Raw genomic sequence first — 15728 nt, 5'->3', positions numbered from 1 at the left:
TGATACCAATCAGGCCCTGGAGGACTGGTGTTGCCCACCCCTGGAGAGGTTAAGAAACACTGGTATAGATGACCTCAGTACCCCATGTGGCGTATTCCCCCTCCCTCCCTGTGTGTTTGATGAGGAGGGCCTCCCTCCCTGCTGTCCCCCTGTGTTATCTTCTCCTGCGGAATGTGCCACAACAGCGTAGCTAAAATAAGACACCAAAACGACTGAAGAGAGGGCTGGTATTAGCCAGCTAAATGTCAGGAGATTAGTGGAGATGTGTTTTTGTGTGACACGATGAATGCCTGTGCAGATTGATCCTCTTCAATGAAGTTGAGCTTTCATTAGATGGTATATCGGTTTACATTTGAGTGCAACTTCCATTTAGTATTCAGTCCCTTTTATTTGAACGCAGAAGTCGGTGTGTGCGCTGTATGGTTTACTAGGGGGTTCTATACACAGCCATAAAATTTGAATTCTAACTCAAAAGAGAAGGTAGTGAATTAGTTTGTATGCCCCAATCCAAAAACCATGCATGTCTTAAAATGACTAGTATAAATCATAAAATATGTCAGTTTCACTTAAGGTCGAGAGGTTTGACAACTATACCGCGTAAAATTCAAGATAGTTGGGAACATTTTTGTTGTCCCAATACCGTGACATTGGGATTATGAACTGATGTACAAAACATTTGACGCATCGATCCATTATTTTCAATATAAATTATGATATTTTCGCTACAAAAAGACTGCTCAATATATTGGGCATTGAACAGTCAGCCCTGTGCAGACTCTGCCACGAGGAAACAGGATCAATAGTTAATCTCTTTTCATCTTTGGAGTCAGGTCCAGAAGGGGTTTTAAGTCGTGTCTATGTTCAGATGGACCTACAACTGTACTATAAGGGGATCTGAAAAACCATGATCAATCAATGGGAAATATGATTATACTCTTAAAAGTCAAGTACGAACTTTTAGGGCAATCTCTGTAGAAATGGTACGAGTAGAGCGGTTCAAGACCCTCGTAAGACAGTAAAATATAATGATGTATTGTAAAACGGTAATATACTAGGAACAAATGTGTGAATTAACATTAGAGGGATTGGTTGACTTGACAACGTACTTGGAGTCCAGTAAAAATAGGAGGCTGTATGTACACTGTATCTACACTGAAAAAAATATTAACGCAACATGTAAAGTGTTGGTCACTGAAATAAAGCTGAAATAAAAGATCCCAGAAATGTTCCATACGCACAAAAAGCTTATTTCTTTTAAATGTTGTGCACATTTGTTTACATCCCTGTTAGTGAGAATTTCTCCTTTGCCAAGATAATCCATCCACCTGACAGGTGTGGCATATCAAGAAGCTGATTAAACAGCATGATCATTACACAGGTTCACCTTGTGCTGGGGACAATAAAAGGCAACTCTAAAATGTACAGTTTTGTCACACAACACAATCCCAAAGATGTCTCAAGTTTTGAGGGAGCGTGCAATTGGCATGCTGACTGCAGAAATGTCCACCAGAGTTGTTGCCAGATAATTTAATGTTAATTTCTCTACCATAAGCTTCCTTCAATGTCATTTTTTGAGAGAATTTGGCAGTGGGGTTATGGTATGTGCAGGCATAATCTACAGACAGCGAACACAATTGCATTTTATCGATGGCAATATCGTGAAAAGATCCTGAGGTCCATTGTAAGTGTCACGTTGTATAATGATTGGAGACAGGTGCAGGAATACGAAAGTTTTTATTTATTTCACTACCCAAAATGCCGTACGTCATGAACATGAATGGGACAAACCCCAAAACAAACACGTGTGTATATGTGTGATATATATATATATATAACACAGGGCTGTGACCCAAACAAAGGGCGAGGTGTAAAACTCTAATAAATACATGGGACGAGACCCGTAATAACACACAAGCCGATACAACAGAGCACAGGTACTCACAAGACCAACGGACATGGAACAATAATCAACAAGGACAATGGTTGAAGTTGAAGTCAGAAGTTTACATACACTTAGGTCGGAGTCATTAAAACTCGTTTTTCAACCACTCCACAAATTTCTTGTTACCAAACTATAGTGTTGGCAAGTCGGTTAGGACATCTACTTTGTGCATGACACAAGTAATTATTCAACAATTGTTTACAGACTGATTATTTCACTTATAATTCACTATATCACAATTCCAGTGGGTCAGAAGTTTACATACACTAAGTTGACTGTGCGTTTACACAGCTTGGAAAATTCCAGAAAATTATGTCATGGCTTTAGAAGCTCCTGATAGGCTAATTGACATCATTTGAGTCAATTGGACTTGTACCTATGGATGTGTTTCAAGGGCGACCTTCAAACTCAGTGCCTCTTTGCTTGACATCATGGGAAAATCAAAAGAAATCGGCCAAGACCTCAGGAAACAAAATGGTAGACCTCCACAAGTCTGGTTCATCCTTGGGAGAAATGTTCAAATGCCTGAAGGTACCATGTTCATCTGTACAAACAATAGTACGCAGGTATAAACACCATGGGACCACACGTCTCCTAGAGATGAATGTACTTTGGTGCGAAAAGTGCAAATCAAAATTGGTTAACAACAGCAAAGCACCTTGTGAAGATGCTGGAGGAAACAGGTACGAATGTATCTATATCCACAGTAAAACAAGTCCTATATCGACATAACCTGAATGGCCGCTCAGCAAGGAAGAAGACACTGCTCCAAAACAGCCATAAAAAGGCCAGACTACGGTTTGCAACTGCACAAGGGGACAAATATCGTACTTTTTGTAGAAAGGTCCTCCGGTCTGATGAAACAAAAATATAATTGTTTAGCCATAATGACAATCGTTATGTTTGGGGGAAAAAAGGGGAGGCTTGCAAGCTGAAGAACACCATCCCAACTGTGAAGCACTGGGGTGGCAGGATCATGTTGTGGGGGTGCTTTGCTGCAGTTGGGACTGGTGCACTTCACAGAATTGATGGCATCATGAGGGTGGAAAATTGTGGATCTATTGAAGCAACATCTCAAGACATCAGCCAGGAAGTTAAAGCGTTGTCGAAAATGGGTCTTCCAAATGGACAATGTCCCCAAGCATACTTCCAAAGTTATGGCTTAAGGACAACAAAGTCAAGGTATTGGAGTGGCCATCACAAAGCCCTAACCTCAATCCTATAGAAAATCTGTGGGCAAAACTGAAAAAGCGTGTGCGAGCAAGGAGGCCTACAAACCTGACTCAGTTACACCAGCTCTGTCAGGAGGAATGGGCCAAAATTCACCCAACTTATTGTGGGAAGCTTGTGGAAGGCTACCCAAATATTTGACCCAAGTTAAACAATTTAAAGGCAAAGCTACCAAATACTAATTGAGTGTATGTAAGCTTCTGACACACTGGGAATGTGATGAAAGAAATCAAAGCTGAAATAAATCATTCTCTTTACTATTATTCTGACATTTCACATTCTTAAAATAAAATGTTGATCCTAACAGACCTAAGACAGGGAATTTTAACTAGGATTAAATGTCAGGAATTGTGGAAAAACTGAGTTTAAATGTATTTGGCTAAGGTGTATGTAAACATCTGACTTCAACTGTATATTGAATTGCAAAGTTTTCCACCAGATCCTCCAACGAGTGGAGGGGTTGGTAAAAAAAAGGGTGATCAGAAATAATGCAAGCAAGGTTATTTGATAGACTAATCTGTCTTCTAGCAAAAAAAGGTTTATCTATGTTTCTGCTTTGTAATGCAACCTGGGAAGTTGTCGTTTTTCAGATCAAACATAATTTAGTTTGCTTGAACAATTTACATTTCGGTTCAAGTAATCCCTAATCACCTCCGCTGTTACGACAGTGTGCCTTCATAAGGCAGTTATGACTTATAGTTCTATAGGCGATTTGTTAGATCAGTGAGTGGTGACTTGAATGTCAAAGTGAAGTTGTTGATAAGTTACTGGAGATGAGCAGAGTACCATGGCAGTCCCAGGGTCTAGTGGAGGAAATGTGAACCCCTCGGTACGCATCACCCACGTCACTGGAAATATGGCCTCAGAAATATGTCAGCAGGGTGGGGCTCGGGCCATGTGTGTGGGTGGGTGTCATATGTCAACCCGTTCCCCGTGCTGGGTCGTGACTGCTGAGGGCCATGTGAGGGCTGTCATGTGATCAAGCGGCAGCCTCGACCTGACAGACGCTGCCAGAACAGGAGCTTTCTAGCCTCTCAGGCAGCTGTCCAATAATACTATGGCCAGGCTGAATCACTATTAGTTCTGTATGGTATACTGTACACTAGATACCGATAACTGCCAAAATAAGGGAACACTTGAGTAAATGAGGGATACAAAGTATATTGAAAGCAGGTGGTTCCACACAGGTGTGGTTCCTGAGTGCTTAGGTTCCTCATGCTTAGGGTCATGTATAAACATGGCCAGTTGCCCATTATTTTGGCATCCATAGAAGAAGAATAAGTCTCTGTGACTTTGAAAGAGGTGTCTCAAAGGAGAATAGGGGGTTTAAAGGGTGTGTGCGTGTGCTTGCGTGTGTGCGTGTCAGTCAGTCAGCAGATCTCAACCCAAATGAAAACTTATGGGAGATTCTGGAATGGTGCCTAAGACAGCGTTTTCCATCAAGAAAACATCAAATGATAGAATGTCTAGTGGAAGAATGGGGTCATATCCCTCCAATAGAGTTCCAGACACTTGTAGAATCTATAATGCGCATTGAAGCTGTTCTGGCGGCTCGTGGTGGCCCAAAGCCCTACTAAGATGCTTTATGTTGGCGTTTCCTTTATTTTGGCATTTACCTGTATCTCTTCACTGATTTATGATATGATACACATCATCAAGGCTGGGTAATGGCACAGTGGTAGTGGTAGTAGGACATGAAGCTAGGAATAGAGGAAGGATGGATCGATAACTATATTCCACTCTATTGTTAATTGCCAGAATATAGATGTTCTTCACATTTATTTGATTGAAATTTGAACCAGCTTTGGATACATTTTTTAGGTATTCGAAGATGTTCTCTGATACTGTGTGTTGGTCCAACCCGTTCCTGACAACCTACATACAGTACATTCAAATACGTCTACTGTAGTTGTCATAGGACTCACAAGCTTTGCTTGCACTGCAGTGATCCACTGAAATCAATTGATTGCTGTTCTTTAGGGACAGGGTGGGCTGGATATTTTCATTATTTTCTTGGCAGGTTTCCAGGCCCTGGCAGCACTTAACCACACATGATGTGAATGGAAAATCCCATCAGCAAGCTCAATTCAGATTATTCATCTGGATGAATCAAGCATTATTGACACATCAGCTTCGCTGATGATAAATGAGGATACTTAATGATATTCCAATCAATATTGTTCTGAAAAGCAAAATATCTTGGGGAGCCACTCCACTATTACAGTATCATGTGACAAGCACAAACTATGTTGAAAGGGTACAGTATATCCCAATCAGAAAGGACATAATTGAGTTGAGATTGACTGTGAACATTGCAACAGCACTACAGGAGATGTCTAGGGAAACTCCATGTATAAATGACAGGCCTGTGTAGACCAGTGCTAACTGCTAATCCTTTTCTGGTCTTTGTTTTTCCTCCACAGTCTCCGGCCTCTCGTCTTCCCCCACCCCACCCAGCACCCCCACCCAGGCCCCTAGCCAGTCCATGCTGTTCCCCCAGGAGGTCCACCAGAGTGTCCCTGAACGTCTGGGCCGCTCCCTCTCATCACCCCCACCAGACACCGGACAGCGCCTCAGCCTGCCCGCCTCTGCCAAGCCCTCTTCCTCTCCGATACCCTACGCCTTCCCACTGCCCCAAGCTACCTCACAGCCAGTGAGTGATACCTCTTACTACCTACTACACCAACTGCTGGTTTAGGCTGTGTGTTAGTAGCAGTGATAATTGATTGTGCAATGAAACAATATTGCAGGGTTGCCGAGGAAAAGTGGTGTAAGGGAGAAGCTGAGGTGATTTTCTGTGAGTCTCCTAGACCAGGGGTTCCCAACCTTTTTCCCCCAGGGCCCCCTTTTTCACATTGTTTAATGCCCCCCCTTTCAATTATTGTTATTAAATACAACACCAGCCTGATTTTTCTTTTATGTGAGGGACCTAGGAAAATGTTGTTTAAAAATAAATTCTACATAGTTTAACAAGACTGATGTCTTTAAGATAAGAGGTAAGATAGTACTTTATTAATCCCCCAGAGGAACATTTTTATTGCACCAGCCAGTAGATATATTACAAATAAATACACCATAAAAACACAAGAACACACAGACACTAAGAGCAGCACATCATCAATGAATATAAAAATGAAGTGTTCGTGGTAAAAAGCCTCATAGCATATGGTAAAAAGGATTTCTGTCTGCCAAAATCTGTCTGCCATCAAACTGCAATGCTCCAGGCAGATACTGTGGAGGTAGCTAGTGTTGGCCTCTATACTGTTGAGCTTTTTGAGGATCCTCTTTTCCAGGATGGGCTCTAGATTGTCCTGGTGGGTGCTAATGGTAGATCCAGTCTTCTTTGTGATTTTGTTTAGCCTGTCTCTAATGATGTTAGCCCCCCGAGCAGATTACGCTGTAAAACAGGACACTAGACACAACGCTATTTAAAAAATATTTGGAGCATTTTTGAGCAGACATCAAAGGATCTGAGCCTCCTCAAAAAGAATAGCCTTTACTGAGCATTTTTGAAAAACCATGGAGGTGTTCTCTTTCCACTGCTGCTTATCATCAATCACCACCCCCAGGTATTTGTACGAGTCCACCCTTTCCACAGTGATGATCACAGGAGATGCGCTCCTTCTTCCTCCTGAAGTCTATCAGCTCTTTGGTTTTAGACGCATTAAACGCTCCAGGTGGTTTTAGATGCGCCGTGCCACAAATGAGGATATTTCCTCCCTGTGTAGGGGAGTCATCATCCTTCGTGATGTAGCCTACAATGCCTGAATCATCTGAAACCTTTTGTAGGTGACAGGAGGCTTGGGCGTGCCGGCTGTCTGCTGTGTAGAGGGTGAAGAGGAATGGTGACAGAACCTTCACTTTTGTGGCACCCGTGTTAGTGATGATGGTTTCTGAGACCGAGTGGTTCTGTTGTCTGACCCGTTGCGGCCTGTCAGTGAGGTAGTCCATGAACCAGGTGATGGTGGAAGGATGTAACTGCCCTGACCTGTGGTTTGCAGGCTAGAAGATTGGCTTAGATATTGTTGAAGGCACTGGAAAACTCTTAATAGCATAATGCGGACTGCTCTCTCCAAGTGCATCTTTCACACCTATCTTGGCCTGGTTGGCAAACTGCAGGGAGTCAAGAAACCCCTGCACCTGCTGATTAAGTTGTGCAAGGACCACTCTCTCAAACGCCTTCATCAACTGAAAAGTGAGTGCAACAGGTCTGACGTTGTTTAGCTCTGTCTCTTGGCGTTTTTGGGAACAGGCACAATGCAGGAGGATTTCCACTGTGTAGGTACAGTAGAGGTAGACAGTGACTGTATTTGTATTTATTATGGATCCCCATTAGCTGTTGCCAAGGCAGCATCTACTCTTCCTGGGGTTCAGCAAAATGAAGGCAGTTATACAATTTTAAAAACATTGTAATACAACAGATTTCACAACACATTGTGGGCCCTCAGGCCACTACTCTACATCACAAAATCCATGTGTACATGTGTGTATAGTGCGTATGTTATCATGTGTGTGTATGCGTGTGTCTATGCCTGTGTGTGTCTCTTCGTAGTCTCCGCTGTTCCACTAAGCCGGGTGGACACTACACGACTTTCACAATTCTAACATTGCTGAGCCTCTTTCTTTAAACGACCGTCTTTCCTCAAATCAAATCAAATTGCATTAATCACACGCGCCGAATACAACAGGTGTAGACCTTACAGTGAAAAGCTTACGTACGAACCCCTAACCAACAGAGAAGTTTTAAAAAATACGCATCAGAATTAGAGATAAAAGTAACAAGTAATTAAAAAATAACAATATATACAGGAGGTGCCGGTACAGAGTCAGTGTGCGGGGGCACCGCTTAGTTGAGGTAGTATGTACATGTAGGTAGAGTTCATTGAAGTGACTATGCATAGATGACAACAGAGAGTGGCAGTGGTGTGGAGCAATGCGAGTAGTCTGGGTAGCCATTTTACTAGATGTTCAGGAGTCTTATGGCTTGGGGGTAGAAGCTGTTTAGAAGCCTCTTGGACCTAGACTTGGCGCTCCGGTACCGCTTGCAGTGCGGTAGCAGAGAGAACAGTCTATGACTGTGGTGGCTGGAGTCTTTGACAGTTTTTAGGGCCTTCCTCTGACACCGCCTGGTATAGAGGTCTGGGATGGCAGGAAGCTTGGCCCCAGTGATGTACTGGGCTGTACGCAACTAACCTCTGTAGTGCCTTGCTGTCAGAGGCTGAGCAGTTGCCATACCAGGCAGTGATGCAACCAGTCAGGATGCTCTCGATCGTGCCGCTGTAGAACATTTTGAGGATCTCAGGACCCATGCCAAATCTTTTTAGTTTCCTGAGGGGAAATAGGCTTTGTCGTGCCCTCTTCATGACTGTCATGGTGTGCTTGGACCATGTTAGTTGTTGGTGATGTGGACACCAAGGAACTTGAAGCTCTCAACCTGCTCCACTGCAGCCCTGTCTGAGAATGGGGGCATGCTCGGTCCTCATTTTCCTGTAGTCCACAATCATCTCCTTTCTCTTGATCACGTTGAGGGAGAGGTTGTTGTCCTGGCACTACATGGCCAGGTCTCTGACTTCCTCCCTATAGGCTGTCTCGTTGTTGTCAGGCCTACCACTGTTGTGTCATCAGCAAATTTGATGATGGTGTTTGAGTCGTGCTTGGCCATTCAGTCATGGGAGTACAGGAGGGAACTGAGCACGCACCCTTGAGGGGCCCCTGTGTTTAGGATCAGTGTGGCGGATGTGTTGTTACCTACCCTTACCATCTGGGGGCGGCCCGTCAGGAAGTCCATGATCCAGCTGCAGAGGGAGGTGTTTAGTCCCAGGGTACTTAGCTTATTGATGAACTTTGAGGGCACTATGGTGTTGAATGCTGAGCTGTAGTCAATGAATGGCATTCTCACATAGGTGTTCCTTTTGTCCAGGTGGGTAAGGGCAGTGTGGAGTGCAATAGAGACTGCATCATCTGTAGGGGCATTATGCAAATTGGAGTGGGTCTTGGGTTTCTGGGATGATGGTGTTGATGTGAGCCATGACCAGCCATTCATAGCACTTCATGGCTACAGACGTGAGAGCTACTGGTCGGTAGTCATTTAGGCAGGTTACCTTAGTGTTCTTGGGCAGAGGCACTATGGTGGTAAGCTTAAAACATATTGGCATTATAGACTCGGACAGGGACAGGTTGAAAATGTCAGTGAAGACACTTGTTAGTTGGTCAGCGCATGCTCGCTGTACACATCCTGGTAATCAGTCTGGCCCTGTGGCCTTGTGAATGTTGACCCATCTAAAGTTCTTACTCACATCAGCTGCAGAGAGCGCGATTCCTGTAGTTTTTTGTGTGTTGCCTATGTAGTGGTGTGCACACTAAACGATCTGGCACAGACAGTGATCACACACTACAAGATTCTTCACTTGGATTCTCCATACCATGCTGTCTGGCAAAATCTATGATGTGATTCGATTTACGTAGCTACAAGCTGTTGCTCAATGCAGCCTCATAAACATTCAGTCAGACATTCACGCTTGCCATACAGCTTTGAAATATCTAGCCAACATTTTGAATTGAATAGCATTGCTTGTGAACTTCAGAGCTGTAACGATTTGTCACTTTGGCTTTGTTTGAAGGCAAGTACAAACACATACTGGTACTAGTCATCACTCCTTCTCGAGAGTACACACATTCTGGGTGAAGCGAAACGACGTCGTCTCACTGGCTTCTTCTCTGGCGAGCTGTCTTTGGCTATTGCTGATTACCGTTCTCAAAACATGTCGTTGCATATCTCACACTACAAGAGCGTTGCAGATTTTGTGCCAATTAAAATCAAACCTGTTTGAAAATATCTGGGACTGCTCAAAGACCAAAATGCGCCTTTGGCCCGCTCACATTAAACGGGTGACGGCCGCGCGCCCCGAGTTGGCAATGACAAGGGGATTTTGTCTCCGATCTCACAAACTTGTCTGGGACGGCTAAAATGCCGACCAAAATCATGTAGTGTACACCCGACATAAGGTGTATTTTTATCTGTTTTTACTGCCAGGCAAGTCAGTTAAGAACACATTCTTATTTTCAATGATGGCCTGGGAACAGTGGGTTAACTGCCTGTTCAGGGGCAGGACGACAGATTTGTACCTTGTCAGCTCGGGGGTTTGAACACGCAACCTCTAACGTGTATTGACTCAGTGATGTGAATACTTATGCAAATGAGATATTTCTGTATTTCATTTTCAATACATTAGCTAAAATGTCTAAAGCAAACAAATTTTCACTTTGTCATTATGGGGTATTGTGTGTAGATGAGTGAATGTTTTTTAAAATACATTTTGAAGTCAGGCTGTAACAACAAAATGTTAGGGGGGTATGAATACTTTCAGAAGGCACTGTTGATTGATTGAGGATGTGATGTATAACTAATACTTCAAGTAACTGTCTGTGTCTGTCTGGTTGAGCTATAGCACACACTACCCTGATCGTGTAAGTCAATACTTCATCACCATCTTTGGTTTTGTTGTTTCTTCTTACACCCTAAACCCCATGACTATAAGACCATGAGTCATAAGTATCTCTCCCTCTCTCTCTAATATTGATCATTTCTCACGCTGTCTCTCTCCTCCTCTCTCCTCACCTCTCGCTCAACACACACCAGGCTATCCTCTTACCACAATCAAAGGAATGACTTCACTGCCACTTCCAATCTGGAAGCGTGTTAATGAAACAGCCCTCCATCTCCAATCTGACATCTCCGTGTTAACCTACAGCGCGTTCCCTTCCCTGTTCCCTGTGGCAGTGCAGCAGCAGATTGGGATGGGATTCATGCCCATGCTGATACGGGGTTAGGCTGAGAATTGCTGTGTCACGATGAGGGTGACTCTGGGGGGGGGGGTTGGTTGGACATGCCATGGGTGATCTTTCAGGGCTGTTTCTTCTACTGCACTGGATTAGGGTCTAATCAAGGGTTTAGGGGAGATGAAGAAAAACATGTTTTTAAAGGATTTTGAATCCTCATATGCTACAAAGAGCACAGTATGGCGTATGGCTTGGCTCATTGTATGTGCCATGATGAAGTGTTTTGTAGGATAGGGAGGAAGGGAATTTGCCTCATTGACATTTGCATGTTAGTGCTGTACACAGATTTATTTTGTTGTAGGATTATTTTGCTGCAGCACAGCCTCTGTCTCTGCACAGTGTCTTAGTCATTGTGCAGTAGCCAGCCTACTTCATCTCTTGCCATACGGATTTATTTTTATGCACTACCCATATACGTAAATAATTCTCTATTGTGCAAATTGTTTCATTTTAATGTCTTGCAAAAAAGGTTAAGGGCATAGAGAAGGACGGGGAATCCTTGGCTTCTGGCTGCTTGGCAACATAAGGGATTTCCTAATATGGTGAAAAGCCGTGGTTGTTTCGCATGTAGGATTCTAGTGCGTGATCATAATAATAAATGCAAATTGAACGAATTCCCTTGTCGTTCACAATCCACAGAATGCGCAAAAAAACATATGCTTCCGAGCAGATACACTGTCACACGTAGCCTATGTCAGTCTGTTTTTTTTAAATAAAAATATTTTTGCTTCGTTTTTTATCCGGAAGACTTGTACACTCCTTTGTTTTATTCAGTAGTATGCTTCTACAGTAAGCATTGGCTGCTTGATATATTTAGGAATGTGCCACTAATACAGAGTTAAGGGGTGTGTAGTCTACTAATAATGTGCCATTACAGTTACTGGCAGGCACAGTGCTCCAGATATGAATTGCCCACAGTCTACAGTAGAAACTTGGACAAGGGCAATTGAATGAGTTGCACGCAGTACGCACGTTTTGACATTGTCAGACAGACGGGGCTTGCTTTTCTTAATGTTGCCTTTGCGCAAGGACATGTAGCCTACTGGAAGTCTCTCAAAAATATAGATGATTTTGTCATGGTGTAAAGTGCCAGCAATTATTGAATGTATATTGTTATTTTAATCTTAACTTTGCCAAACGGCGAGTGGTTGTGCGCCTGAAAGCGTGCGTCTGATGTCATATTGTGGTAGGTTTGGAGCGCGTTCTTGACTGTCTCTTATTCTTACAGAATTTCTACGGTTTATTCGAAGGCATGTTGGAGAAACTTGAACTAGACGATGATGGTGTTGGTAAGTGCATTTACGTAGTCGACTAGTCTACATTTAGAATTTTACTTGATGGTGTTATGTAGCCATTTATTTGGCGTTTTTGCAATTGTATCAGCTTATAGTTAAAGACCAGGGCTCAATATGGAATGCATGCTAATTTGTAAAGTGCTGGTGTGAATTGTAATGTGAATATTAATTCCAGTACATAGGTGACACCGGTTGCTATTCACAGAATATGACGCTTCATAGGTTAAATTACTCTGGTTTTGCTCATTTTTGTACCAATACAACAAGTGTCATCCTGATTGCAAAATCACAATCCTTCACATTGATGCCTTATTATGCAGGATGTGTTTTGATCGTAACCCAACTATTGCCTGGTGATAGCGCAAAGTCTTCTGCAGTCCTGTCAGCATGCTCTGTTGGAATAAGGGATCCCCCAGCCCAAGAGGTGGCATCATTGCTTCAGTACGAATATTGAGATGATCCAATATACACATTTGATGTGAATATTTGTGTCTGTCTTTACAGCTGCTGAACCAGACAGTGACATTTACATGCGCTTTATGAAGTCCCATAGCTGCTATGACATCGTCCCCACCAGCTCCAAGCTGGTTGTGTTTGACACTGGCCTGCAAGTAAGTGAGCCCAGCTCCTCCACATGACGACACGTTGACATCACGTTGGAGCCATCATGGATAAGGGACCATATTCAAAAAGCGCTTCAAAGTAGAAGTGCTGATTGAGGATTATTTCTTTGGGTTTTAGATCATAATGGATAAGACTACATGGACACGGGGCACCTGATCTTAGATCAGCAATCTGAGACACTTTCTGGCCAAGCCCAGACAGACACACAGGGTTGAGAATTCAGACTATGTATAAATACGTTTGAGTAGGCCTGACTGTAACCTAACATTGAGCATCTGCATAGCTTTTGTTTATCTTACTAGGTTTGTCCACTGAGGGACGTTCTTATGGCTATTGAAGTGTCTCCTTGGTTTGAAAGGCACTGCTGAGAGCGGTTTGGTTAATGTTCCATGAGGAGAGCAGTGCTATTGCTAGTGCTAATGATTTGCCTCATAAAATGGTTAAACAGTAATCAGCCACTGAATCTATTTAAACTCAAGGTTGTAGTTCCCTTTATCTGAGTATGAAACCCCTTAAAACCAGAATGCTTCAGTGTTTGATTTGGATTTCAATTGAACACTTCCACATTTGTACAATATGTACAATACCACCTTCAGAACCTTGCCATCCATGTGTTTCTGTGCATGATCGTGGTCTTTTCTCACAGGTGAAGAAGGCTTTCTATGCCTTAGTGGCCAATGGGGTGCGAGCTGCTCCACTGTGGGACTCGGAGAGGCAGTGTTTTGTGGGTACGAAACGCCTTTTGTGTATGACACACGTTCACATGAAATGCATTCATGCTTAATGCATTCACTGATGCGAACACACAACAAAATGCTAATTCAAAGAACAGCAAAAACAAGCAAAACCCCAGCCATTATCACATTGGTTGCTGTAGCTTCATTCACCTCAGTCGATCTATAAACACATAGCCTGTTAGCCATATAGTTAGCCACTACACATTAACTCACATTAACTCAGCACCGGAATTAAAAACGTTTTAGTTGTTGCAGTTTTACAGCTAATTTCCTACAATTCTACACATATTGCAATATTGCAAACTTATCTGAGTGAGAGTGACTAACAAAATCAATGGTGTTCCTGCAGGCCCTGTCGGTATTTCGTCTTTGATTATTACATGTTTAGATAGCTGGCTAGACTCTCTAGACTAATTTTCCCATCTAAAACATGTTAATTGACATGGGCTAATTGAATGACTGTCATTGAGTGACACAACAAGAGGAAAACTGATGTTGCACAACCAAGTTTTGAAATTGCACCTTGTGTATTCTACTATTCTAACTCTCAAGTTGAAACCCCAACTGAGTTCCAAATGTGTAGATAGATAAGATAAGATAAGATAAGATAAGATAAGATAAGATAAGATAGATAGATAGATAGATAGAGTGCCAGTCAAAGGTTTGGACACATTTACTCATTCAAGTTTGTTTTTATTTGTAAAATTTTCTACATTGTAGTATAATAGTGAAGATATCAAAAATATGAAATAATTCATATGGAATCATGTAGTAAGTAAAACAATGTAAAACAAATCAAAATTAATTTTCTATTTGAGATTTTTCAAAGTAGCCACCCTTTGCATTGATGACAGCTTTGCATGCTCTCAACCAGCTTCATGAGGAAGTCACCTGGAATGCATTTCAATTAACAGGTGTGCCTTGATAAAAGTTAATTTGTGGAATTTCTTTCCTTAATGCGTTTGAGACAATCAGTTGTGCTGTAACAAGGTAGGGTGGTATACAGAGATGGCCCTATTTGGTAAAAGACCAAGTCCATATTATGGCAAGAACAGCTCAAATAACCAAATAGAAACGACTGTCCATCCTTACTTTAAGACATGAAGGTCAGTCAATCCGGAACATTTCAAGAACTTTGAATGTTTCTTCAAGTGCAGTCGCAAAAACCATTAAGCACTATGATGAAACTGGCTCTCATGAGGACCGCAACAGGAAAGGAAGACCCAGAGTTACCTCTGCTTCAGAGGATACGTTCATTAGAGCTACCAGCCTCAGAAATTGCAGCCCAAATAATAGCTTCACAGAGTTCAAGTGACAGACACATCTCAACATGAACTGTTCAGAGGAGACTGTGTGAATCAGGCCTTTATGGTCAAATTGCTGCAAAAAAACAAATAAACGACACCAATAATAAGAAGAGACTTGCTTGGGCCAAGAAACATGAGCAATGGACATTAGACTGGTGGAAATCTGTCCTTTGGTCTGATGAGTGCAAATTTGAGATTTTTGCTTCCAACCACCGTGTCTTTGAGACGCGGTGTGGGTGAACGGATGTTCTCCGCATGTGTGGTTCCCACCGTGAAGCATGGAGGAGGAGGTGTGATGGTGTGGCGTGCTTTGCTGGTGACACTGTCAGTGATTTATTTGGAATTCAAGGCACCCTAACCAGCATGGCTACCACAGCATTCTGCAGCGATACGCCATCCCATCTGGTTTTCGCTTAGTGGGACTATCATTTGTTTTTCAGTAAGAAAAAGTCAGACTGTTCTCTCTACTACCGCATGGCAAGCGGTACCGAAGTGCCAAGTCTAGGACAAAAATGCTTCTCAACAGTTTTTACACCCAAGCCATAAGACTCCTGAACAGATAATCAAATGGCTACCCGGACTATTTGCAATGTGTGCTTCCCCCCAACCCCTCTTTTTACACTGCTGCTACTCTGTTTATCATATATGCACAGTCACTTTAACTATACATTCATGTACATACTACCTCAGTTGGGCCGACCAACCAGTGCTCCCGCACATTGGCTAACCATTGTGTCCCACCACCCGCCAACCC

General features: G+C 42.8%; 1 protein-coding gene across 6 annotated transcripts in view; it reads left to right on the top strand.

Moving 5' to 3' along the window:
• The window catches only part of LOC124041791 (5'-AMP-activated protein kinase subunit gamma-2-like), a 54485-nt gene that overhangs the window by 29731 nt on the left and 9026 nt on the right, over window positions 1-15728 (top strand). For 4 of the 6 annotated variants that reach the window (XM_046359820.1, XM_046359822.1, XM_046359821.1 and 1 more), the window contains 4 exons: window positions 5596-5825; window positions 12240-12300; window positions 12811-12917; window positions 13577-13658. In XM_046359820.1, the coding sequence (XP_046215776.1) occupies window positions 5596-5825; window positions 12240-12300; window positions 12811-12917; window positions 13577-13658 (480 nt within the window). Of the gene's footprint in view, window positions 1-5595; window positions 5826-11909; window positions 11976-12024; window positions 12117-12239; window positions 12301-12810; window positions 12918-13576; window positions 13659-15728 lie in introns of those variants that run through there. The other 2 variants (XM_046359824.1, XM_046359825.1) reach the window with 2 other exon arrangements.

Source organism: Oncorhynchus gorbuscha, linkage group LG08 (genome assembly GCF_021184085.1).
Source record: "Oncorhynchus gorbuscha isolate QuinsamMale2020 ecotype Even-year linkage group LG08, OgorEven_v1.0, whole genome shotgun sequence".
Classification (NCBI taxonomy): domain Eukaryota; kingdom Metazoa; phylum Chordata; class Actinopteri; order Salmoniformes; family Salmonidae; genus Oncorhynchus; species Oncorhynchus gorbuscha.
The sequence above is the reverse complement of the archived record's forward strand: the minus strand, read 5'-3'. Positions and strand labels throughout refer to the sequence as shown.